The 26,818-nt window shown below is 44.3% G+C and overlaps 1 protein-coding gene across 6 annotated transcripts in view; it reads right to left on the bottom strand.

Annotated features, from left to right (window-relative positions):
- Positions 1 to 26,677, bottom strand: part of EYA3 (EYA transcriptional coactivator and phosphatase 3) — a 44,481-nt gene extending 17,804 nt beyond the window's left edge. The window contains exons 1-8 of one of the 6 annotated variants that reach the window (XM_040086382.2): positions 26,588 to 26,677; positions 24,126 to 24,245; positions 13,453 to 13,547; positions 11,511 to 11,554; positions 8,804 to 8,883; positions 6,192 to 6,258; positions 5,291 to 5,433; positions 908 to 1,045 (exon numbers count right to left, since the gene is read on the bottom strand). In XM_040086382.2, the coding sequence (XP_039942316.1) occupies positions 908 to 1,045; positions 5,291 to 5,433; positions 6,192 to 6,258; positions 8,804 to 8,883; positions 11,511 to 11,554; positions 13,453 to 13,485 (505 nt within the window). In that variant the 5' untranslated portion in view covers positions 13,486 to 13,547; positions 24,126 to 24,245; positions 26,588 to 26,677. Of the gene's footprint in view, positions 1 to 907; positions 1,046 to 5,290; positions 5,434 to 6,191; positions 6,259 to 8,803; positions 8,884 to 11,510; positions 11,555 to 13,452; positions 13,548 to 24,125; positions 24,246 to 26,587 lie in introns of those variants that run through there. The other 5 variants (XM_040086381.2, XM_040086383.2, XM_040086384.2 and 2 more) reach the window with 5 other exon arrangements.
- Between the last annotated feature and the right edge of the window lie 141 nt (positions 26,678 to 26,818).

The following is a 26,818-nucleotide window of genomic DNA, read 5'->3' as shown; positions in this document are numbered from 1 at the left end:
GAGTCAATAAAAGAAAAATTGTTTCATCATAATGACAAGTTCTGGAACTGGCAAAATTTCCATCCTTGGAGGTTTTGGAGATCCAACTATGTAAAGTTCTGAGTGGTTCTGAATTCTGTATCAACTACTCTTGAGCTGGAAGCTGAATTAAAAATGTCCTGAAGTCCTGAATTATTCTGTGAAAATATTCCACAAGAAACAGATTATGAATTCCCAAAATGCTTCATAAAGTTTCCAGAGAAAGAGACATTTTCACAATTCATCACCAAAACATAAACGGCAAATTCCAGCCTAAAGAAAAGGCATCGATTTGCACATATGTGCCATAAGCAACAACATTCTATTATTCAGCTACCTGGAACATTCACTCCTAAAAACTGCTGTGGAAGCTGGTGAAATTCAGCATCTGCCTTCTTAGGTGTGGCACTTCCAGCAACTATAACATTTGAATGGTAGCTCTATACTGAGAAATTCACTTCCTAGCAGATCTACCAACCCGGTGTGTGGGATATGCAAGGGCCATCTACCTCCAGAAGGAATTAAAAACAAATGTTTAAAAATCTCACTGCGGTCAGCACGTTTCCTGACATCAAACTAAAGAGCACAAACAAAGAGAAATGCAAGAGCATTCCCAATAAAGCATGCAGGAACACAACATGGAATCTCTTTCCCCTTCCCATTTGCTCTTCACCCTGTTCAGCCCAGCAGCATGGCACCAACGAGCCAGCCTGGTGCACACACAGGTACGAGGCAAATACAAACCCAGAAACACACAGGCACAAAGAGAAAAGAGGCAGAGCACAAAGCAGCATGCACAAACCAAGGACAAGCGTGCAAGCCTCTCTAGTTTGGTATCTGGACTCAGTTAGGTGGAGAGAGATGCAGATAAAAAACCATGCCAAGTTACCTTCAATGGAATAAGAATAATGTGCTGGGCTGGGCTGGCTTGTGGTTAACCCTGTAGTGCAGGTAAGAACACTGTGCTGACTTGTAGATGGAGTCTGAATTAAACCACTTTCAGGTTTCATACCTGGCCACAGTGCACCTGAATCAGATAAATTGGACCAGTTACAAACAAATATGCTGGGACCAAACAGCATGCTCCTACCTCAGATTAAGATTTTTTGCTCATCACAAAAGCGAGTAACAAATGACACGTGGAAAATGTTTAATTTTGGCAACAGTAAGCACTGGTTGTCAGGCTGTGCAGGGATTAGAGCTGGTGACAACATGGCTGAAAAAGAGAAAATTAAAAGCACCAAGAAGACTAATTCACAAAGCTTTTAACTAAAAATCTGTTTGTGTCACTAAGGTTCACTGCCCATGCAGACAAAGGACCTGCCAGTCGCTGTGATTTTGGGCTGAGCTGCACAGCACTGCAAGTGACATCAGCTGTTACACAATGAGCCCAAAGCTGGGACCTAGGAAGGCCAAGCTCAACACTTCCACTACTTCACTGGGCTTTGGGATGAATATTTTAAACCAAGCCACAAGTCAGTAATTTTCCTAGACTGACAACAGCAAATATAGAACTAAAAAAAAGTATTTAAAAATCCGAATGTTTGTTCCAGATTTCCTGTTGTTTTGGAATGCTTTTGCAACAGCCCTGGGCACTGCACAGAGAGCAGAGTGACTGTAATTATGTGTACAGGGCACATTTAGCACGTGGCTCAGCTTGGGTGCTGTGGATTGAGGTCTCTGCACCGACAGGTGCCAACAGTGTCCAACTGAGGCAGCTCAGCTCAGGCCTCACTCTTCAGGGCTCTTCAGGCTTTCATTTGAGTGTCTCCAAATCTACAGCCATAGCCAAAGACAGTTCGCCCTGACCCTGGTTAGAAAGCAGAAATATTTTGAGAGGATCTACTTAAAAACAAGCAGGAGTGCGCAAAGCAGAGGGACAAAGGACGTTTGGAGCCAGACAGAGCTCAGGGTCATCAGAAAGACCACCCTCCTTTTTAAACACCCCAAAAACAGTACCAAGGCTGTGGAAGCCACCTGCAGCCCTTCACCCACTCCAGCAGGATTGAGCCATGGGCTATGAGCTCCAGGTTTCTTACCCAGAAGACATGGGAGACTCCATCAAGCTGGACATGAGCAGCAGCTCCAAGAGGTCGCTCCATGCTGCAGCTTTGTCAGAATTATATTCTGCAATGGCCCTTTGATTTATTTACATATCTGATCTCAAATTGACACCTATGAGCCAACTTAAATCACTCCCCTCTGCACAGCCACCCCAGGGTTTGACTCTTCGACTCTCAAGTTGTGTCTTCGTTAAGGTTTCAAACCTCCAGAACCTCAATAATTAACAAACAAAAAGGAAAGGCTGATTTAAGAAAGACTGTAGATACATTGCAGAAACTCCAGAACAAAATATATGGGAAAAAGACTCTCCAAGGAGAGTGAGAGTGAGAGCTGTGTTTAATCTGGAAAGGGAGAGCCACCATCTCCAAATGGGTGAACAGCTTTTACAGGGGGCATAACCAGAAGCTCCTCAGGGCACAAGACAGAGGGACAAGGATCAGACAGCAACACAATGTGATGCTCACATGACATGCAGAAGCGCCAAACAACCTGAGAGTGAAACACAAACCCACCCTGAATGCCACAGGATAACCACAGGGAGCGTGGCACCAGGTCAGACACACTGAGAGGTGTTGGCAGTGCTGGCTGGGCGCCAGTGCAGGACCTGATTCAGGTCATGTGCTGAGGCACCTTCCAGCCCCTGCCTTCCATGACTGTCTTGTTACAGACATGTCCTACCTTCTATACAGCCAGGCACACTCCTGCACCGGTGGCACATGTCCTTCCCCTCTCATCCTGCAGGACAGCATCATAAACTAGCACAGCCTCAAGGATGATGGAGAAGAGGATGTGAGAGGGGGAACGAGACTCTTCCGTGTCCAATGGCAGCACTGTACGTCACAGAATGCCACAGCACACATCTAAAGGCCCCACACAGGACATCCCACCACTTGTAGGTTTTTCTTGAGTTAATGTAAGCCATCACATCCATGGTGTTTCTAATACCAACTTACAGCTACACAGATGCAGCCTGGATGTCACGACTCTTTTTTTTAATGCTTCTTTAAACAAATCTCTCCAGACCACAAGGGCATCCCATGCAGAACAATGCACTGAACACCAAGAGGTGACAAATCAGCAAGAGCATAGCTCACCCCTTCTCTAAAAGGAGCACCTTGATTTCAGCCACCTCCAGACTATGCTTGTGTTTGTCAGCTTGCTTGAATTCCACGCTGGTTTGTTCCAATTAGATAACCCATGCTGCCTTCTTTCTGGCACAGAAATAAATACACACCAACCTCTGTAACAAACCCTCTGGTGCTGGTAAAGCATGTGACCAAGTTGTTTGCCTTCACCTGCTCTCTGGAGATTTTGTGAGCAGAAAAAAATTCCAGAATTCCCTCTGCAGTGTGCATGTTCAATCCTCTACCCTCCACCTCTCCATCAAACCATGCAAGGTCCATCTTCTCAGCATGACTCAGCAGGTACCACTCCAGTATGATCTCCATTACTGGAAATAATGACCTTAACATCTTCCTAACACTGGATTTCACACTAAAAAATCAGGTGTTTAACAACAGACCTCAAAATCCACACCAGACATTTCAGTAACTGGTGACATTTTGGATATTTTACAGATGAAAGCTCCTTTGAAGTCAACAGAAAATGCAGATCTCCTTCCAGGTCTTCAGAAGAATTTCTAGTGTTACATTTAGACTATAATATTGAAGCAGCTGAGTACCTCTGCACTCCAGAACCTTTGGCTTTAAAAAAATGAACACTCCCCCCAAATATAGCCACCACTACTGCCACCAACAAATCACCCACACAACATACTAACAAAACCTCTGCATCCTCCCTCCCTCCCAAATTGTAGAAGGAAGTCTAAACCAACCACCATTTTAAACAACTTCACTAGAGCACTCCACATATTTACAAATATTTGCCTTTAAAAACACCAACATGAGACACATTGAAACACACAACAGCACACAAAGCAGCCTCAGTGCACCATGCACAACACACTACCAAGAAACACCAAATAAATGAAGCAAAGGAAACCATCGGCCACCGTTCAGATACAGCAAAAAACAGCGCAACAAGGCACTGAAACCAAAGTGCAGGCACACAGTGAGGAGGAGAGTAATTACAGTATTAGTAATTCAACTCATGTTTAACAAAGCCAAGTCTGGATTTATTATCTTTTCTACACCATCTTTCAAATATATCATGACAAATCAATTGTTTTGTAACCTTTAGAAAAGCCCGTGCTCTGTGAGCAGCTAACAAAAGCCAGAAATGTAGCTGGTTTTATTCAGAGACATCTAATTCTTTAACTAAAGAAAAACTCATCCTTACACACATCAAGGTACTAAGATTTTAGCACTGCAGATAAATCTTCAAGAGGCTCAGTGCATATGGTTGTGCAGCACAGCCACAAGCCCCTGAGACATATACTCAGAACCACAGAATTGTAAAAGCTGAAAAAGACCTTTAAGATCATCAAGTGCAACCATTAATCCAGCACCACCATGTCCACCACTAAACCATGTCCTCAAGTGCCATATCCACATGTTTTTTGAACACTGCAAGTGGTGGTGACTGCACCACTTCCACAGGCAGCCAGGGTGCTCCCCCAGGTTCCCTGCATGATGTGATGCTCTCCCCACTCATCAGTGTTGCATGCTAAGGGATCAAACAGCCTCTGCTCCCTTCCATTTTTTGAGAGCTGCACTTGCAAAGACTGGAACAGCTGTTAAGAGGGCTCAGTTATCAGAGCAAATTAAGCAAATTGTTTGCCCAGTAAATTTGGAGATATTTTAGCAAATTAAGCAAATTATTTGCCCAGTAAACTTGGAGATATTTTAGCATGAGCTCTCATTTGGTGAAAGATGAAATAAAAATGTCTTAATCTTGGATAACAAAAAGGAAAGGAAAAAGCAGGGAAATTGTAGTATGGGGTGTTGTGCCATTTCACTAACAAAGAAACTGCACAAACATACCTATACCACAATTAGAGATAATTATGATCCCAAACCAAGAACCATATGGCAAACTTCATGGGGAGATCCAAAGTAACAGCTTGTAGAAAATATTTTTTAACTTGAACTCCCATCAAGAGATCAGTACCCATCTACAATTTAATCTATGCACGTGCTCTCCTACAAACTCTCCTCTCCAACACACCTTAAGCTTAACATTGGCTTTTTAATGAGACATAAAACAGTAACTGCAGGCACGGAGAAGTCTTTGAAAAGTCACTCTTTACCGAAAGGAGGTAGTCCGTAGGTCTGGGTGGTCTGGGGGTAGATGGTGTAGGGCTGGGACTGCTGTAGTGCTTGGTACTGAGGCTGACCAGGGTAAGGGCTCATTGTTTCCGAAACTGGTACAGAAAGGATATGTGCATATGGCCTTAGTGAAAAGAGAGAACAAAAGTCAGAAAGAACTATTTACATTATGCATCTTTCAGCCTTTCAAACCAGAAGACACATTGAAAAATTGCTCCAGAAAATAGAAACTGCTCAGACTGGCACGTCCTCTTAGAGCAATAAGCTCCTTGTGCTTCCCCAGGCAGGCTCCTGAGTTAACAGATGCTGCCAGCTTCCTGCAGGGACACCAGGGAAACTCCCTCCTCCACCATGCCAGAGCACCAGTGCTCATCCAGGAGCTGGGAGGGACAAACTCCCCATTCCAACAGGCACGAGCAGTCAGTCCCACTCACCAGGCCTCACCACACCAGACCCTGAAGCTACTGTAATGCAGCAGTATCTGTAAGAACCAGTGGGACACACACAGAAACTACACAAAAACAAGCAGCAGGGGTCAAGCCCTATCCTGCTCCAACAGGAAAAACTACAAAGATCCCTAAACGCAGTGAATGATGAGAAAAATCTTATATTCCTCTTATATTTATTTATGTTCAATTTGTTTATTTGATAAATATTAGGTGCATTATTCACCAAGACTGCGGTGTTAATTACTTGAAGGGCCTCATTTATCTTTGTGAACATAAAACAACAGCTACTAAAGCCAAAGGGTGAGTTCTGTAAGTTCAGTGTCCTCAGCAATGTGTATCTGCTGCCAGCATTAGAGAAATGCATAAAGATATAAAAAGATTACTTCAGAGAGAAGTAAGAGTTACAGAACTCAGTAACAATTTCTTGACTTACTTTGCAGAATACATTTGTGAGGTATAATCATTTGATGACCTTGGGATATAATCAGTGCATGTCATAACTGAAAAAAAAATAGTTTGTGTAATTACAGAGGTGCTCTCAAAACCCAACAAATAAAGACAAATATCAATACTCATGGTACATTTTAGTCAACACACAGTATTTACAAAGAGTTTTAGTGCCCTGAATATCTGTTTCAAAGCAAATTCTCAAAAACACACTGTTAAACTGGCACAAAAATGTTTTGCCAGCTCACAGCACGTAGATCAGTCAGTCACATCATTCCTCCCTGTGAAACAGCGCTCTTTATCAGCTGGTACCATAATTTTTTGAAACTGTCATAAAATAATTTTTATCTCAGTCCTCCCCAAAACCCTGCATATTTGCCAAAGGGGCTTCATCTGCACCAAGAGTACCATTTCTGTGTCCTGGAGCAGAGACCAAACACCTGCTTTGCCACTTTGCCAAGCTTTCCTCTTCCCCTACATACTCTAGTCATACATGGCTCCAGCAAACAGTTTTTCCTGTAAAAAGGAGCAGCTCCAGCTCAACCACACACACCCAGTGAAGCACAGCTGCAGTGCACAAGGCTCAGAGATTCCTCTAAAGTAATCTGGTAGTTACATTCAACCAGATGTTCCCATTTCTCAGCTTGAATAAACCCACAGCAATTGCACTCTGAAACTGGTAAGACAGAGTGCCTCAGCTGGCAACCCACGGAGGAAATGTTTCAAATGTTGTCACTCAGCACTGCCCATGGCTCTGCTACACCTTTTGTGAGAGAGCTCTGTTACAGCACTCCAGGTTGGGGTGGAGATGGGGGATTGGGCTCCTATGGCTTAATCCAAGAGCCATGAAACACCCCTTGGATTCCCATCAGCTCACCTGATTAAATATTCAGCTGTCCATCAAACTAGGCAAGCAAGGATGGGCAGGAGCCCAGCACAGAATCTGGCCCCGTGCAGCCTCTCTGGCACACGACACCACCCCAGTGCAGAACACTGCCGGGAGCTACAACTTCTGTGCCCGTGTATCTGCACAGAACATGGGTTTACCAGTTCAGATCTAGAAGCACAATTACCCAAACCCTTAGCACACACAGCTGCAGTGTGGATCCAGCTGATTCCTCTCTGAAAGCAAAGCACCCCAGGCTTGCCCAGGAGGTAATCCATGCTAAGAGCGTACCCAGGGGCCCTGCTCCCCCATCACTACCATTACAAGAAACCACATTTTCCCTCTCCCTCTGGAGTGACTCGATTAACAGCCTTCAAAACAGCACAGGCTCACGGATAACAGCATACTGGGCCCTGGGATTTGATCCAAATGCCAATAATGTGCTCAAAAAAAGCTGGGATTTCCATATAGGACCTGCATTATTGCTCTTGTATGACCACACAGTTAACTCTCCTGAGTTACAATGAGGAAAGCAAGACAGTCCCCACAGGCAGCTCTAACCCTAATGTGTATTCTGCCACCTCCATAACCTTCTCTTTGTGTAACGTGAACACAAGCAGCTGAGAAGTACAAACCATCAGCTATGTGTGCTGAACCTCCCAAATGATCCATGAATCACCTTCCCCTGCTCCTCAGTGTTTGCCTTTACCCACAGCGTGAAGCCCACGTAGCACAAGGATACAACAGGAAACACAAACTGGGAACTTTTGGATCTTAAGGCTTTAACACTTGTCAGTTCTCACATCCCTCCCGCAAAAATGTTTAGGATTTGTAGGGTTTTTTTTAAAGAATGTCAATATTCATCTAAATAGTTATGCAGTAATGATATGTCTAGAATTCATGTTTATAAAATTGCATACAAAGAATTAAGCAACGGTGTACAAAGATCCCACAGTAACACTGCATGCAATTTCTGGGATTTGTAAATGGCATATCCAGTTCGGCAGCAGGTCTTCCAGGCTGAAACTTCTCGCTCCTGCAACACCATGGTACATGGATTAAAATAGCAAAGATGAAATCAATTACAATGGAAAGTTACACCTTACACACTTTTAGCTAAGATGAGCTGACCTACACTTTGAAATATGTATTGGAGGTCAAAGTAATTCCACACAGGAATCTGGCTTTCCTAGTAACTTCCAGCCCTCTTTTTACAAGATGAAGGATACACTCCACCTTTCACTTACTATGCAATCTTTGTATTCCCTGCCTATTTCATCTCTGTTTATTTCCTTTCTGCAGACATTCAATACAATTCAGATTTCTAAGATGAAGTGTATGGCATATTGCTACAAAGGACCCAACCAGCTGTGTAGAGATAATGATTTATAAAACATGCTTACAACAGGCATTATAACTGATATTGACTTAACCCTCAAGAAGAATCATGTCTAAGGCAGATAAGACACAGCAGCACTCAGAAGCACCCAACAGCAAGCTGAGGGGCAGTAACAAAAATATTTGTTAGAAACAGGTATTTCCTTACCATCAGGCATTAACGCTTTGTAAACACTACAGCAAACGTTCACTGTACAACTGATGGCGAGGGCAGGTGAAGGATTACAAGGAGGAGACAAAGCTTGTGGTTGAAAAAGCATGGTACCAGGGAAAGACACAAGGAAAGACAATGGGAGAGCTCCAGAGATACTCACTCTCACTGGACATGGGAAGGTTTGAACCAAGGTTTGAAGATTCAGTTTTCTGATCGCTGACTTCTGTGCTGCTCACATGACTGCCAGGACAACAAAGGCTCAGTATTAGCATCATGAACTCTTAAATTAACATCCTGGGGCATAATAACCCCCGGGTTCAACCTTTCTGACCAAGGCAAACCAGCTCTTCACAAAACCTAGCCCTGTGCTCTTCGCTGTTTCATGGAAAGATTCTGAGAGAGAGATCTGCAGCTGGAATTAGACATCAAACTATATGGGGTTTGAGTGGCCAGGGTTTGATAAAAGGGGGACTGCAGGGGTGGCTTCTGTGAGAAACACCTCTTGGCATCTCCATTTCCCCAGGCTGCAGCAGCCAAGAACTGCTGCCAGCACTGGTGTGTGGCCCTGCTGTCACAGGCTCCCCTGCCCATGGCATTGCCTCACTGCTGGATTTGTCCCTGAAGACCAGTGTTGAAATATCCTTGAATTTCACTTCTGTACTTAAATACTTGCAGGATTATTTTGGATTTGTCCCGCATTGTTTCAGTTCCATGTCAATGTTGCTTTGTATAGAGCAGGAAGTACAAGTAATTTCTCAATGAAACTGTTTTTCCCTTGATGACTGCCCTCCTGGCTTTAGTTTCATCATTGCCAGTTCTGCAACACAACTTTTCAAGAGGTTTTGAGCCATCTGTCTGCTGTTCTGACATTGTGAGACTGCAGTTTCCCAAGGTGAAGGCACCAAAGGAACTGTTTATTGCTGAGGTGGGACTTCCCCTCCCTGTAGCTCAGGTGTGCACCAAGCATGGTGCTCTCTGCCTCCCTCAATGACCCGACTCCACTCAGCATCCCAAGAGTTTTGTGTTGGATGAGCAAATTAAACTCTCAGGAAGAGCCTAAAGGTGCCTGAGCTGAACTACACAGGGAAGAGGAGGCTGTATGAGAAATAAACCCAAATCTTACAATACCTTCCCCCACCCATCCCTGCTTTCTGGGCTCAACTAAACTGATTTTCTCTCCCTCCTCCACCTCCTGCAGTGCAGGGGAAAGGAAGAAACAGGTCCAATAAATTCTTTCAAACTAATCCATTGGTCAAACTTAAAATCATGTATAGCTTTATCAAAAACAGAGCCAGATTATTTAAACAGAATATTTAATCAAGTTAGAAATGCAACTTTATCCCTCCCCTCTCTTCTGTTTTGAAATACTGGATGTTTACAGTTTTCAAATACAAGGATGTTTACACTCAAATCTTGAGCTCCCTGTGCCCGTAGGGAAGCCCTGGTTATGCTGAAGCTGGGTGGGAGAAGGAAGGGAGAAGGAAGGGAGAAGGAAGGGAGAAGGAAGGGAGAAGGAAGGGAGAAGGAAGGGAGAAGGAAGGGAGAAGGAAGGGAGAAGGAAGGGAGAAGGAGGAAGGGAGAAGGAAGGGAGAAGGAAGGGAGAAGGAAGGGAGAAGGAAGGGAGAAGGAAGGGAGAAGGAAGGGAGAAGGAAGGGAGAAGGAAGGGAGAAGGAAGGGAGAAGGAAGGGAGAAGGAAGGGAGAAGGAAGGGAGAAGGAAGGGAGAAGGAAGGGAGAAGGAAGGGAGAAGGTAGGGAGAAGGAAGGGAGAAGGAAGGGAGAAGGAAGGGAGAAGGAAGGGAGAAGGAAGGGAGAAGGAAGGGAGAAGGAAGGGAGAAGGAAGGGAGAAGGAAGGGAGAGGGAAGGGAGAAGGAAGGGAGAAGGAAGGGAGAAGGAAGGGAGAAGGAAGGGAGAAGGAAGGGAGAAGGAAGGGAGAAGGAAGGGAGAAGGAAGGGAGAAGGAAGGGAGAAGGAAGGGAGAAGGAAGGGAGAAGGAAGGGAGAAGGAAGGGAGAAGGAAGGAGAAGGAAGGGAGAAGGAAGGGAGAAGGAAGGGAGAAGGAAGGGAGAAGGAAGGGAGAAGGAAGGGAGAAGGAAGGGAGAAGGAAGGGAGAAGGAAGGGAGAAGAGCACCCCGACCCGCCCATGCTGCCCTCTCTATCCAAGAGAGGGAAAAAAGGATCCAAGGATCTGACTCCTCTGACCTCAGATGGGCCAGAAAGGGAGTTTGTGTGATTAGATCAAAATTCCAATTTTTAGAATACTCCACGTCCACTCCTGCAGAAATGGCGTTACCTCCTTGCTCCTAAAGCAGAGACCCTAAAAAGAAATCTTTCTTCACTGTATTTGCTGCTACCCAGCGAAACAGAATAAATCCTCATACAGCTATTCTCATTTTAAGTAGTAATAATAATACTGAATTCCTAAATACCATACCCATCAGAAAGCATCTACTGAAGCTAAAAATACTATCAATTAACAGCTTTAAACAGGAGAGGCTACCACCTCAAGAGTTTAATTTCTCAAAGCAGTTAACCACGCAGTTTCACTAAAGAATAGTAGCACAGATATTAAAATATCCTGAGTCCCACCAAACTAAATGCATGTTATGTCAGTCTCATTTTGTGAAAGATGGGTGTGATGACGCCATTAAGACTCTTTGTAGCCACTTTTATAAAAGCTTTATACCATAGAGCCAGTTAATTCTTCTTTATTGGGAACTTAATCAAAATTATACCCAATACAAATGCAACTTCATCTTCCAAAACTCTGTAAAAAATAAATCAAGAGGCAACTTTCTAAAATGAAAACTTTATCATTGTAAAAGACCATAAAGAACTGTTCCACACTAAAATCAAACTTAAAATCCCATACCTCAGGCTCTGTTCTCTGGATTCCTGCATCTTGGCTTTTTTCACCTGCAAAGACAGAAATGTTCAGAGCTACAATTAACACAAGCTGGAGGGTTCACAGTGGTGGCTAAATTCACAGCCTTGTCCTGTACTCCAGAACTCACCAGCATAACCACGGGCTCTTCATCTCAAAACAAGAGATTTCCTAATTAGAAAACAAGGGCTAACACTGGATCTTGTATAGCAGAATTGTCATGTTAATTATGTTAGTAACAGGCGCTGAGATATTCAGCCACAAAAAAAATGGCTGGCAAGGACAACCTTGTGGAGATTGAATAAAACAGTTGTAAATTTTAAGAAAATCTTATTCTGCACCGATTCAGGACTACTTTGCTCTTTCCCCCCTATATTTTAATATTGCATAAAGATAGGAACATGAATGCTTTTTCTGTAGTAAATTAGGAGTTTTGACTCCTGACTAAAACCAATACAGTGCTTTTTCCTCATTCTGTAGGTGCCAGCTGGATCCTGGTCCTGTACAGGGTATCACACCACAGACAGCACTGGCTTGAACACAAATTCAGTTTCTGCAGGCTACAAACATTACTGTGAAACCCTCAATAGAATGCCAGGGCGAGTTCCTCCTGCAAGAACGTGCCATTACACCCAAAATACTACCTCACTCCCTCATGATCCATCCAGTCTCATACACTGTCACAGAATGACTGACTGGCATCAGGTACTTACAAGAAATTACCAAGAAGATCTTTAGCTGAATATTACAGCAGAATCTGCTTAAAGTACACACCACTGAAAATTAGCTGTACCCTGTCTCTCATGCCCTGAAGAATATACAGACAGTTTTCATTATATAAGGATGTATTTAGAGAGTTTTCCTTTTTTAACACAGGCAATTCATTTTTAAACTCCTCAAACAGCTGGAGTACAAACTATATGGTTTTGCTGCTTAGTTCCACATTTTGTGGATATTACTCAGGCCCATTATCTGCAGGTTGTGGCAAGCCAGGTTCTGAATAATTTTAAGTTTACAATTCCATTTCATTTGACTTTGTTCCTAAGTCATAAAATTGCACAAATGACATTACAATATATTTTCTAAGGAGTTTAACTGAGTAACATTAAATTCTCACATTAAAAAGGCATCAAAATATTTTCTATTACAACACACCCAAAGTGCCCTCAAGCACATTACTCTATTTCTGTGTGCATTTGACAAGGTCTCCAAAATTACAAGCATCACTCCCATTGTAACTTGGCAATTTCTTGTTGAGTTTGTACCAGGTTTATTTTGGGAACAGAACATTAATACAAACATTTCTGCTTAATTCCTGTGCTATTGTTTTAGATACATAATTTAATTCATCTCATACTGTATTGATAATTCTCTACCCAGCACTTTTGTGCTAATATCAGTTATTGATAATGCAGTATTGCAAACACTTCACATACATGCAGCAACTTCAGCCTTCAGATTTGCTTCCCTACCCCAACAGATTGTCACATCAGTCAATAAAAAATGCCTTCCACTCGTGGAAACAACGAATCACAGGATCTTTTCAAGATCTCAGTCATAAGAAGAATTCAAGACTTTACACTCTCTAATAACCAGCATGCTGATTCTGTCCCTAAAATAGTGAATTTTATTTTCTCTACAATAGGCTCAAAATAACTCTGGTTTTCTGAGCACAACAAATAATCATTTTGCATAGAAAGACCATAGAGTTCAAGTACACATAACTATTCCTTTCTTACTTATTACTTTCTTACAATTATAGTAAATGGAATGTACAGCACATTTTATGTACAACAAAATGCTTTTCATCCTCTGGATAAATATACTAAGTATAAGTCTTCTTTTCTAGTATCAGTTGAAATAACTGTATACTGAAATTGTGAGATCACTAATTTGTTTTATATTTTCAGCCTTTTTCAAATGTACTTACTGGTTGTTCGGGTAAGTCTTGTGCCTCTTCCATGGGTATTATTATTTTAATGCCTAAATGATTCAAATCGTGTGTTCCTCAGCAGTCTTCAAGTCCTGTTAAAAAAAGGCGTTCATAGCTTTATGTACTTTTTGGGGGGCTTATCATGTAGACTATCAGAGCATATTAATTGTTATATACTCCTCCCACAAAACTCATGTGGCCATCTCCCAAATAAAATACAAATTTCATATATGGAGAGATTTCATAAACAAGGGATTTAGCTTTAAGCTTTGAAGATACAGGTTTTTCATGCACATGGTACATTTCTACATCATTTACTCGGACCACACTGACTGCAGAAGCTCACTAACTAATCAGACATGTGCACCGTAATTTTAAAGACATTTTAAATTATCAGATCTGGTCTACTAGGTCAGTAAACAGCATGATTCAATCTAACCTGTTTTAATTTAGAACATTTATATAACAATCAAAAAAAAATCAGGACAAGACTGTACACCTAAGCGCATTTACACGCAGTGCTGTTCCCCACCAAATTCACAAAGCAAGTTCATTATTTCAACTGCACCTTTCAAAAAAGAGAAGTCTGATGAAATTTTATAAAATAATTTCTTTTTTTTTTTTTTGGAAAAGGATTTAACAGAGAGATCTTAGGCATCAAAAAGCTGCTGCCCTCCAGGGGCTTAAAATCACAAAAAAGAAATTTTGCAGAATATTTTCACAACCTGATTAAATTTTGCAACTTGCTGGACAAAAGACAAAGGCCTGCGTCCTCCTGACTTTCCCATCTGCCCACCTGATGTGCATGAGCAGGATGATCCGTGTTTTTGTTCTTTCTTTATCTCATTTTGGACCCACTTTATTAAAACCAACCCCAACCCCTTGAGAGCAGCTGTTCCTGAGCTGTCTCCTCTGCCACACAGCCCAGCTTCAGGGGATTGTAGAAATTAGAAGAAATGCTGCAAAACAGCGAGTTGGAGAGATTAAATCCAGCGATTTTCTGTGCTGAGGTTCAGCATATTCCTGCCACCACAGCCACAGAAGTCTCACTCTAAGTGTCCGTAGAAGTGCAAAGGGTTATTTTACACACCACCCCCTCTAGCACCTTCTGTTCACCCCCCCTGCCCGGGGTATTCAGGCACCTTCAACCCACGGGGTCATCCCCACAAAGAGTGGCTGACTGAACTAGTTTACAAAACCAACTTTGTGCTGTCCTGAAAACCATGTCTCTGTGCCCCCCCAGCTGCTGCCAGACCTACTTTAGCTGGCAGCACGTGCAGCCCGGCCGCAGCCCGGTCCCACGTGCCGGCCACAGGGATGCGATGCAGCCTGGAATAATTTCATATTAACCACGCCAACACAAAAGGTTTCTCCCTCGTTTGAGGACAGGTCGTATTTGTCAGGGTGTATTGGATGAGCCCAGATGAAATTTCATTGAGGGTTTGAGGATTTTGCAAAGCTGCTAACCCTTAATCGCTGCTGCCTGAACTGAATTTACAATTAAGTCTCTTCCATACCTCGGGTTCTTTAGAAATGACCCTATTCACAACGAACAAATCTACAATACAAAGCACTACTGTCACCTTTACAGTTTTTCCTCGGCCTGTTTCAATCAGTTTTATTTTAAATATAAATCTTTACTCTTTTTGTAGAAATAACAGAAAAATTAGGACTGAAGAGAAATTCTGCCAGAGGTTATATAAAGGAGTACAAAATGCAATGGTTTAGAGAAGAAAACCTGAAATTCATACCAAGATGTTCTGTCTCTCATCCTTCATTTCTGTTATTTAACACTGTTTTGTCCTGTAATTTCATAGAAGAATCCCAAACTAAACTCTTTAGTACAGAAAAACATTTTACATTCCACTCATCCATACAGCAGTAACTTCCCATGTCATGCATTGGTTAAAAGCTGTGACTAGTTCCTTAATTTTGCTTTTGAGATTTTAATTTTAAATAATTTCCAAGACAAAAAGATTCTCTGAGTCCCATAGGAATATGTTACATGCGTGAAGAAAACGCTCTTTCCAAATAAGCCGGATGCCTTGCAGCACCTGGAAGCAGATGATTGAACCAAAGCAGATGAACAGAAAGTGCCTGTCTGAACAGCAGGCAGAACTTGACCTCCGGTGGCTTCTCACCTTCTCGCAGGGAAGTGAGAATTCCAAGTGAGAACCTGGCCTAGGGTGGCTCTGTGCCTTCCAGAAACAGCAGCACGGGCAGAGGACGCCTCACGCTCGAGGTGTGGCTCCAGAGCCCAAGCCGCAGCGTGTGTCTGGGTGAAATGGAGGCACTGAACTCCACATCTGGGAGCGAGGGGTGAGGGCATCCTCCCCCAGCCACGGCCAGCAGCAGCAGCTCCCAGTGCTGGGGGAGAAGGGAGAGCTCCTGCCTCTCCTGAGCACCCACTCCCCGCTCCTGCCTGCCTGCCACTCCCTCCTGCCTGGCCACCGGAGGCTCAGTCTAGATGTTGGATCTGCCAAGGGAAAAGAAGAGAAAGAAAACCCAGAGAGACCCAAGCACTGTCGCTCTGCTAAGCTGATGTCAGAAAGATCAGCTCTGGCCCCACGCAGCCCTGTTCGAGGGTCAGGAAATACGTGCAAGCAGAGCAGTAGGATATGCCTTCTCAGCCACAGCTGAATTATGGAACCATAATTTTATCATCTACTTGATGTTTCACTTTGATGAAGCAGAGATATGACGGTGATAAATACACACCAGCCTTTTCACCTGTATCACCCACCCAGACACCAGGTTCTCATGGCGAGCAGGCACACATCTTCTTGTGGCTGGGCACAGAAAATCCCTGGCTCATGGCATGGCAGGGACCTCTGCCTGCCCCTCTCCTCCTGTGCTGACAGGCAGAGTGAAGCCGCTGTCAGCTCCAAGGCTGAAGCTCCCAGAGGAGGATCCAGGGAGCAGTTGCTCCTGCCCTGCACATATCCCCAGTAGCCCTCTCCAATCCCCAGCTGCCCTCCAGCCAGCCCCAGCCCTTGGTGGGTACATGCCCCAGGGCCCCGAGCCCCTCCAGGTGCTGCCGGACATCTCCTCTCCCAGCACAAAAGGTCTGAACTGCTCAGAGCGGGGCTGTCCCAAAAAACAAACCCAGCATCTGGCACTTGCTCAGCCTGAGCTGCCTCAGAGGAGCACGCTGAGCCAGCAGCTCACCAGCAACAAAGATGATTCTTAAAAACTGAAAACACACAATGCTGATTTTTTTGTTGGGGTTTTTTGAGGGGATTTTTTTGGGTTTCGGTTGGTTGGGGGGTTTTTTGCACATCAAATCTCACTATTTGATTTTAACTTGTATAAAACTCAAGTTAACTGCACTTCAGGTAAGCTTATCACATATAATTACAGAATATTTTTAACCCCTAAGTGAACACAACAGCAGAGGTACCAAAGATTCAAGTGGTGAGAATGCTTCTGTGGGACGCTGGGTTTGTGAATGACAAAAGCAGTACAAAATGTAAGCAAATGTGGAAGAAGACATTAAATGAGCTGCTGCAATGAAAGAAGCACTCAGAAAAATGAGTCTATTGTTCTGCTTCTGGAAACCAGCAAAGTACCACACTTTTTTCCTTTATGGGATGATTTTTGTTAATTACCTGATGAAAACTATTCTGTAATATGTGAATTAAACACCAGGCTTTATTTGATCCAGACTTGTTTTGAATAACCATCCCATTTAATCCCAACTTGCATGGAACACCAACAATGCAAAATATTAAGAATTGGGTTTGTGTGCCATTTTATTTTGTTTGCTCAATTTAAGGAGCCACATTATCTAAACTTCACACCAGAAGTCATCAGAGCAGAGGAATGGGCTGCAGAATCGCTCTCAACAGCTGCCTTCTGCTCTGCACAACATCTTGATGCCAGTAATTCACCATTAAAAGCCCTGGCAACTGATCTCCAGTTTCTTGCACTAAATCGTGTTTTAAAAATCCTAAAATACAAAGTCCACCTTGGTCAGACTTTCTCAAACTAGATCCTCTGGACAGAATTTCTAAAATCTACCTGCTATGAGCAACACCTGGATAGACTGCTATTTACTTTCAGCTTGTGCTTTCATTCCCATCTGCCTCGGCTTTGAATATAAAGTTTCATACAAAAAAACAGTTCTCCCGAGCTGCAAATAATTAAAGTCAGGATACTGTGATAAAATCAACCCACAGTAATTATACTGATTAGAAAAAAAAAAACCAACCTACTTGACTATGGTTTTATATTACTTTAAAACAGTCACTATTTTCCTAGGAACAAATCTTTGATTGGGGTAGTAAAATTACATCTATTAAACAGAGTTGGAATGAAGTCATAGGATCATTTATTTTGGAAAGGACCTCCAAGATCATTAGGTCCAACCAATACCCACCACTAACCCAGGTCCCCACGTGCCTTGTCTTTTAAATCCCTTGAGGGATGGTGACTCCTCCACCTCTGCCATGGGCAGCAGCCTGTGCCAGGGCTGGACAGCCTTTTCAGGGAAGAAATTTTCCCTAATATCCAATCTAAACCCTCCCTGGCAGAGCTCAAGGCCATTTTCGCTTGTCCTGTCCCTTGTCTTCTGGGAGCAGAGCCTGACCCCACCTGCCTCCATCCTCCTGTCAGGGAGTTGTCGAGAACAAGATCCTCCCAAGTCTCCTTTTCTCCAGGCTGATCTTCTCCAACTGCTCCTCATCAGACTTGTGCTTCAGCCCCTTTCCCAGCTCTGTTCCCCCCTCTGGACGTGCTCCAGCCCTTCAATAACTGCATTGTAGTGAGGGGACCAAAACTGAACCCAAAGGAGGGGGACAATCACTTCCCTATTCCTGTCTGACACACCATTTTTCACACAGGCCAGGATGTCCATGGCATTTTTGGCCACCTGCACCCATGCTGGCTCGTACTCAGCAGCTGGACCCAGGTCCTCTCCTGATGGGCCACCTTCCAGCCACTTTCCTCTGAGCCTGGAGTGTTCCACAGGATTGTTGTGCTTAGGATGCTCTCCACTCCCTTGTCCAGAACATTCATAAAGATATTAAGCAAGACTGGTCCCAGTACTGAGCCCTGGGGAACTCCACAGTGCCTGGCCCCACAGGGATGTAGCTCCTTTCCCCTGAGCCCAGCCATCCAGACAGCTTTAAACCCTGCAAAGAGTACAACCTGCCCAAGCCCTGAGCAGCCAGTTTCTCCAGGAGAAATGGTGTCAGAGGGTTTACTAAGGTTCAGGTAGACACATCCACAGCCCTTCCACTATCCACGATGCAAGTCACATTGTTGTAGAAAGAGATCAGGTTGGTCAGGCAGGATCTGCCTCTCCCAAACACATTCTGGCCAGGACTGACCCCTGGTTGTCCTGTACGTGCCATGAAGGAAGAAGGTCTGTTCTACAACCTTCCACTCCACCGAGCTCAGGCCACAGGCCCCAGATCCATTTTCGGACCTTCCTTCTAGCTGGGCATTACATCTGCAAGCACCCAGTCAAGTAGGACCTTCGTGGTTAGCCAGGAAGGCTGGGAAATGATGGAAAGTGGCTCAGTGAGCACCTCTGTCAGCTCCTTCAGTGCCCTTGACTGGATTCTATCTGGCCCCAGAGACTTGTCTATGTATGTATGTATTTATAGAAACATTTTTTATTGTCTTTTACAGCAATGGCCGTAATGTTTCGTACAAGTTTTTTTTGTACGAGTCACCTATGCGGTTATTTTCACTCCTTAGTTATTCAAGGACCACCACCTTACAATAAACAGCAATAAAACCACATGAATTAGGCAGCAGAATAGTATAGTCTTCCTCTATTTTCTGGTGAGGTGTTTCAGGACAATGTGCCCCATGCTGCTGCATTACACACATAAAGGATCGGAGCATGCAGCCAAAGCAATCCAAGGCATCACCCAACTGGAGCAGAGCCTTTCCTCCGTGTTTTCACTCCGTGCCACTCACATGACAAACAGCTTCTGACAGAGAGGAGCAGAACTTGGCACAGCACAGCATGGCAGATCTATTCCCCCATTCTTTTTTTAGATTTACTTAAGATACTGAATAAAAACAAAAGTAGAAGAGACATATATTGACATCACTAAGCACTGCACAGCTGTTGAGTGCATCTTTATTCTGAAGGTTTGACTTAAGTTTTCATCTTCAGGCAAAATATACTCTCAGTCATCCCCTGGATTGGCAATAGTCTGTGCTCCTGCACATTAGGGTGTAAGCAGGCACATGGACAATATTTTATTCTTCCCTGTATCTCAGCATTCCTATATCCAACCATGATAGTATTTCACCTGCCAAGCTGATTAAATACTTCCAACTTATTATTCAACACAGGCAGATCAGAGTTCTGACTACACCAAGGCAGCATAACCAACCTGCTGCCCGCTCCTACAGGATTTCTCCTGAGGACTTGGCAAAACCAGGAGTTCTCTTGAGTTTTGAAGAATCTCCCATTTTGCTTTGAAACAGCTTGATTACAGATCCCAGGAAGTGACAGCATCAGGTTGGTTCCTGGCATACGGAATAAAACTGCCCCTTAAGAAACTGCCAGGAATTCAACAATTTTTTTGTTTTGCCAACCCCTCTGCCTCGAGTCCTTCTTTCAAATACTACTGACTCCTCAAACACCCTTGCTCGCCAAAACAAGCCTTGAAAACGCCCTCAAAAATCCACCTTGGAGACGCCATCCTTCAGGCTTTCTCTCATTAAATCCATCCCCTTTGTAAGCAGTTTTCTCCTAGTTCCTTTCTTCAGAAGCACAGCTGAAAAAGGACTCAAGTTAACAAATAAAAGCTGGGCTACACACCAGCCTGCTGATTCCCTGCCTTGAAGAATCCAGCAGAGCTCACAGCAAACACTGATACTCCACTATTGGCTTTTCTCATCCTCCACACACACCCGCATACCCCTAGGTACAACACACACAAGTATCTGCAAAATACTGTGACAACCAGAAGAATAAATCTTCGCAATGAGTGCTGCTGGATGGTTCCCTGCTCTCTCTCCATGTTCCTTCTTCCCTTCTTTATCAACCAGGAAATTTCAGAATCAAACACTGCAGAAGTTACAAGGAAGGCATTTTGTACGCTCTGTTTCTGAAGGAATGGATGGTCATGACAAGTCTCCAAATGCTGTCCTGCAGGACTGAAAAATCATTGTTGGATCAAAATTTCATAAGCTTAAAATGGAAAAAAAAAAAAAAGTGCTGTGAGAAATAAGATAAGAAATAAACGCAGTGAGAAAATAACTGAAATCAAACATGGAAATAGAAATCTACTTTTCTCCTCAGCAATGCCTGTTCCATTGATGGGAAGTTCCCCACGATTTTTAGCTCCTTGAAGGGCTGTCAGTGTTCTGACTGGCTGCAGCTCACTCTGCTTGACGGATGACACATGCTTGTTTTCCCTAGCTCTTATGCAATGCTTTTTCAATTTGATTTTGAAACACAGCAGGGAAAAATTTAATGGGGAAAGGAACTGTTTTCACAAAAGGAAGATTTGGAAAGAACAACTTCATCCTCAAGGAAAACAACTCCCACTGAGCCCAGAAATCATGTGGCAACTCCTGCAAGACAGAGCCAACATGCATCACTCACAGGGCACAAGAACACAGAACTGCTGCTACCTTTCAGTGACAAAACCAGAGCACAGTGATTTACACAAACATCAGCCAAACAGAAGAATTGATTCCCTCCTTTCTTGCTGAGGATATAACTTGCAGTGAGACCAGACAGATTTTCCCCTGGAGACCACAGAGGGTGTGGTACCTGAAATCTAACAGCCCTTATACATTTTTGTGTTTCTGGAAATTAATGATCAGGTCACAAACTTCTAGAGCTGCAGCCCTAAACAGAAAAAAAAAAATTCTGTTTGACTTCCATAGTTTTAAAAACAGACCTCCCAACAGTAGGACACACTGCCCTTAATTCCTAAAAGCCACTTCAGACATATTCTAAGAGATTAGGACATTTCCTGAACAAAAGACTGAACACTTTAAACTTCTCTCAGTCAGACAGCAAATCTGCATCACATTAACCACAAAAAGGAATTATTGACATTACGCAGTTCTAAATTTCAGTTTCAATAAAAGATTTGACTCATACATATCAAAAAGTCACACAGCCAGCAACCAGAGACTACAAAAAAATGCACCTACACTTCTATTAGAGAAACTCCTTCAGTGCTCAGCTGTACTCAGTTCAAGGTCCCAGGAGAAGTGAAGATGACAAGTAACAAACAGCCAGCTTACAGTTTGTTCAGAAGGCTGATCTGATCTGTACAGTGCTATGGGCGGGCTGAAGAGGGAACATCTGATCATCAAGGACAGCTTCCCCAAGCACAAGAGCCCAGTCTGCCCCAAGAGGCAAGAAAATGAGCAAATGCAGGGGGAGGACAGGTTGGATGGACAGATAACTTCTGACTAAGCTCAAAAAGGAAGCATCTGGGAGGTCAAGCAAAGACCAGGTACCTGTGAGGGCTTCACCAAAACTGAAGAGTGGCTTCCAGGAAAAAATGGACAAGATCATGAAGGTATCTTGATTGCTATAAATATATTTTCTTCAGACTTTGGCACTGAGAATCAATCCCTGGATAACAAACAAATCCCAGTAAAGCCAGTGTTGTATGTCCTGACCACAGAAAATCTCAAGCACAGGACGAATGCAGGAGGACAAATGACCCGGTCACTGCTGTACTAACAGATCTGTAATTAGTTGTGGCCAGGGATAAGATTGTGCACTTCCATTTCAGCTGAGAGGTGTCACATCACGCAAACTCCTGCAGCGGTGATCAAAACACATTTAACCCGACACCCTATGAAGTTACAACCAGTTTTATTTGCCAGCTGGGAAAGGTGAGGAGCAGAGCACAACTCACTTCCACAGCTCTTGGGGCCTGGCAGCTCCATCACCTGTGACCATGGGCCTGTTCCCAGGGGGCTCTGGAAGAGTGAGGAGCAGGACTGAAGTTCAGGCAGAACCAGGGGCTGACACTCATCTTCAGGCTGAATAACAGCCCAGGGAATTTGTGTCCTCTTGCCCTCCATGTATACCAGGTAACCTTTGAGAAAGAAGAGCCCACAGCACTTTCTGCTGCCTTTTAGCTCTAAAATCTGTCAGTATCCAGACCTTACCCAAAGGGCTGTCATGTCTGACTTACGCCTAGTCTGACAAAAACTAGCCCGCTTTTTACTTCCCTCACCGGAAAAAGAAGCTGCATGACAAAACCCTGGACTCTGACAGTAGTTCAGTGAGAACTGCATTTTCAGTAAAGACCTCTTATATTTGGGTTTTTTACAACTGCAGCCACAAAAAAAATAATTTCATTCTTGAGAGAAAGATGACAACTTGGTGGATAACCTTTTATTCAGCATAAAGTTAGATTCTTTAGGCGCTGGATAGCTATCACACAGACTAATAATTCATAGAATTACTGTGACTACTTTTGCTATCTTGTAAAATGCCACCCGAAGTGATTCCATTCACTCATGGGGACTTTCTGATTTTCCTCAGGTCAGGCAAGAATGAGTATTTTGTAACTTCTTTTTAAACCAGAAGAATTAATTTTTGCTCATATCCAGAAACATCAGCATAGTAGGACACTTGGCACGTGAGCTAACTACAGGACAGAAGGGGAAAAAAAGTAGAGTAAGAATTAAATTTCATGTGATTTTGTAGTTCTTCAGAACACCAGCCAAGCTAACGAAAAATAGAAGTACCCCTGTTAATTCTGAATCACATCTTCTAGAAAGGCCAGCTCCCCTTCCTATACCCCAAAAGTTCTGGATGGACAGGAAATGGGGATTTAAAGTACACAGAATAACCAAGACAACAGCTTCTGAAATTTCAAGAGCTATTATAAAGGTAGGGAACAAAGCACCAGATATAGCCTGCAAATGAGACTAGACTTGCATGTGAAACTTCAAAGTCCAATCCAGCATTGTTTTCTGTGACAATATTTTCCCCAACAGGTAGATAAGAACAACTATGCTTTTACCAAAAGAGCAGCATGAGGAAGTCTGAAGTACAAAAAACCAGTGCCACTGTTTTTCCACTCAAAACACCTCTGTGTGGTTTTGAAAACAGCTGCTACATTCTTTTCTGTTCTGAATATATTAATAATCACCTTGTCCTGAGCATTCATCTTTCTACTCTGATCATCTTAAGTCAGTAATATTTAAGGAAGGATTTCTTAAGCTCTCTCAAAAAGAACCAGGCAAAAATAGCGTCACAGAAAAGACACTAGCATGAGACTGACTTGTAAAATCCCAGAAATGGGAACCATCGACCAAGGTTTAAAGCTGCCACGTGCTTTATGTGATGTTCCAGCTGGTGACTCTCAGAGAAACAGCACTGTCAGTATTCAAACACAACCAATAAACATTTTAAGACACAGCAGGAAGCTCCTGCGATGTGGGAATAATGTTCTGGTCAAATCTTAACTCAGGAGAGACCCATCTGCTGCAGAACTGAACTGCTCCATCACCTCTGAAATTAGGCTAGACACAACCTTAACCCCAAATAAAAGTCTATTTAAGAGAAAGGAAAGAGTCTCCAGTCAGCTCCATCACAATATTATATTATTTTTCTAAATACAAGGCTTGTTTTCTAGTTAGCTTGCTCAGCTGTAGGACTGATGGGTGACAACCTGGAAAAGGCAGGGCAGCGATTGGTGTGAACCACAATGACACCATACCCTGAAGATGCTGCTATGCCCTGCTGTGTCACAGCAATGTCCTAAACATCATGTTGGGTAAGGCATCAGGAGGAGATCCGAGCCCTTGCAACATCACCTTCACTGAGGCTCTGGAGGCAACTGCAAGAAGAAAGAAAGGATTTGAAGTTACTCCCTTGGGTACTGGAGTGCCTCCAGTCATGGCATCTGCACAAATTACCCCAGAATCACTGCTAGAGAGGGGCCACCAGAGAATTCTGCTGAAGAGATGCTGATCTGCAGCCCTTCGAACAAGTAAATTTAAAAATTCTAAACGAATTAGGATGAAATAAAGAAAATAAATTAAGGGTAAGACAAAGCAAGAAAAAGCTGAAGAAGACCTTCCTCAACGTAAAACCAACCAGTGAGGGCCACTGGTCATAGTAAGGGGGACAAAACCACCCCCAGGCTCCTGTAAGAAGACACTGTCTGGAGATGGGTGGTCTGTAGACACTGCTTGGTGCAAGAACATATACAAAATACCAGCTGTTAAGTCCTGACACAATTCCATTTCAGGCTCCAAAGTTTCCACACCTCTCCCTCCTGGCAGCTCCCTTCCCAATCACAGGGCTTTGCAGACCCAGTAAAAGTTTTATCAAACATCTGTTTTCTAATAGCACATTTCAGGGCAAAAGAGCAGAGACTTGCCAAGAGTCTCTACTTCTGCTAACTGAGAGTACAGGCTTGGAGTTACATCCCAATGACATATTATTTGCTTTATGCCTTGAGTATCTTCTGTATAGCATGGCTTGCACACAGGGAACACAGTACTTGCCTGACTTTTAGTTCAATTAAAGTATTTCAGTATATTTTATCTAGTTTTACGTTTAGCCATAACCACTTTTTGGTACACAGAAGTTAGGAAATTGCTCATTAATCTACTGTAGAGGGGCTCCAACTCATTCATACAACACATGGAAACCCATTTATAGTGTCCTCAGACATATTCAACTCAAAATTCATTCAACATCTGGATATTTCCAGGGCAAAGTTTTGAGAAGTTACAAATACTTCCGAAGTCACCAATTAATTGGGAATTCCTACAGCTATTATATACATCCATGACAGTTTTTCAAACAAATTATTTGAAAAGCAACAATTTTTCAATCAGATGTGCTGCACAACCGAATGATACACAGTTCCCCAGGTGCCATAACTGCCGCTGAGGCTGAGGGAAGAGCTGAGGGGGAGACAAAAGCTGCAGAAAAACACTGCAGAAACTGCAGCAGCTTGGAAACTGCAGGACCTCAAGCTCAGCAATGTTTCAAACAGAGCAGGGAGAATCGGTACCAGCAGATCACTGCTTGTGTGGCAAAAGCTGGGTAGCAGAACTCACAAGGAAGAGGGAACACACCATGAGGTGACAAGGAAAATCCCTCAAACACAGTAGGTTCAACAAGCCTGTAGGTTTTCAGGCTGAGAAAGCCGCTATGTTCATGCATCATGAAACCACTGACTCGAGGCACAAGAACTGTGATTCTCCACTAAACATACCGTATTCAGCTTCCGGAGATTAAGATAATCCGCAACAGACAAAAACTGAGGAAAACCAAACAAGTGGCAGATAAGATTTTTAAGATTATCATTATCTTAATCAGTATGGTGACTTGTAATTACCAGTTGGAGGTTGCTACACTACAGATTAAGTGTATCACAGAAGCAGATCTAGCTCCATTCTGAAAGCAAACTCCATCCTGACTCTTTCTTCGATGCTCCATCAGAACACCTACAGCTATGTTCCATCAAGGCCTGGCTCTGGTCTGGAAACCATTCAGCCACACCACGCAGCACAACAACCAAACTAACGAGGCATTCTGTGCTGCAGCAACTCTGCACAGCATTCCCAGAACCAGGAACATCCAGCAGTGCTGATCTGGATCCAAACTCGCTTGTGAGGCTCAAGCCCAGCCCAAACATCCTATTAGACTGCACAAGCTCCAGCACAAGCAGCTAAACCCACACGAAAGCGATGCAGGTGTGCTGAGCTGTGCCCTGGGGGGAAGCCCGCACAGTCTGCGCCCGGCCCCGGCGACCACCTCCCGAGCCCTGGCCAAGTCGCGGGCCCAGCTCTGAATCCAGGCTCCCTGTGGCCGCTCCTCACTGCCTGGGCGAGCCCCGGGAGCCGGGCACTGCCCCCCTGCCCCTCCTGCCTTTCTCCCAGCTCTTCCGCGCACCAGCAGCGGCGAAGAAGCCGGGACAGCCGGGTACATCCTGCCGGGCTCGGGGGCGCCGAGACAGGGTCCAGCCCCACGCCAGCGCTCCTGCCGCGGCCGCTCGGGCCCGCGCTCCGGCCGAGGCAGGGGCAAGGAGCGCACGCCGAACACACGCGTCGGCCTCGCCGCCCGCGGCCTCGCAGCCCCGGCCCGCCGGTCCCAGCCCGAGCCGGTGAACAGCAGCGAGGGCTGCGGGGGTGCTCAGTGCGCAGGGCCCGAGCAGGTTCTTACCGAGAGGCGGCTCCGGAGCCGGGCCCGGGGCCCGCAGCGGACATGGCAGCGGCGCCCGCGCTGGCCGCCGGAACAGAGCGCGGCGCCGGCAGTGGCGTCACTGCCCGCCCGGCCCGGGGCGGGGCCGCGGGGCTGAGGGCCCGGGGCTGAGGGGCCGGGCCGTGAGGGAGGCGCTGCTGCGGGATGGGGCGGTGTGGCGTTCGCCGGGGCCACCCCTCCGCTCACCGTCCC

This window comes from Hirundo rustica, chromosome 25 (genome assembly GCF_015227805.2).
Source record: "Hirundo rustica isolate bHirRus1 chromosome 25, bHirRus1.pri.v3, whole genome shotgun sequence".
NCBI lineage: Eukaryota > Metazoa > Chordata > Aves > Passeriformes > Hirundinidae > Hirundo > Hirundo rustica.
The sequence above is the reverse complement of the archived record's forward strand: the minus strand, read 5'-3'. Positions and strand labels throughout refer to the sequence as shown.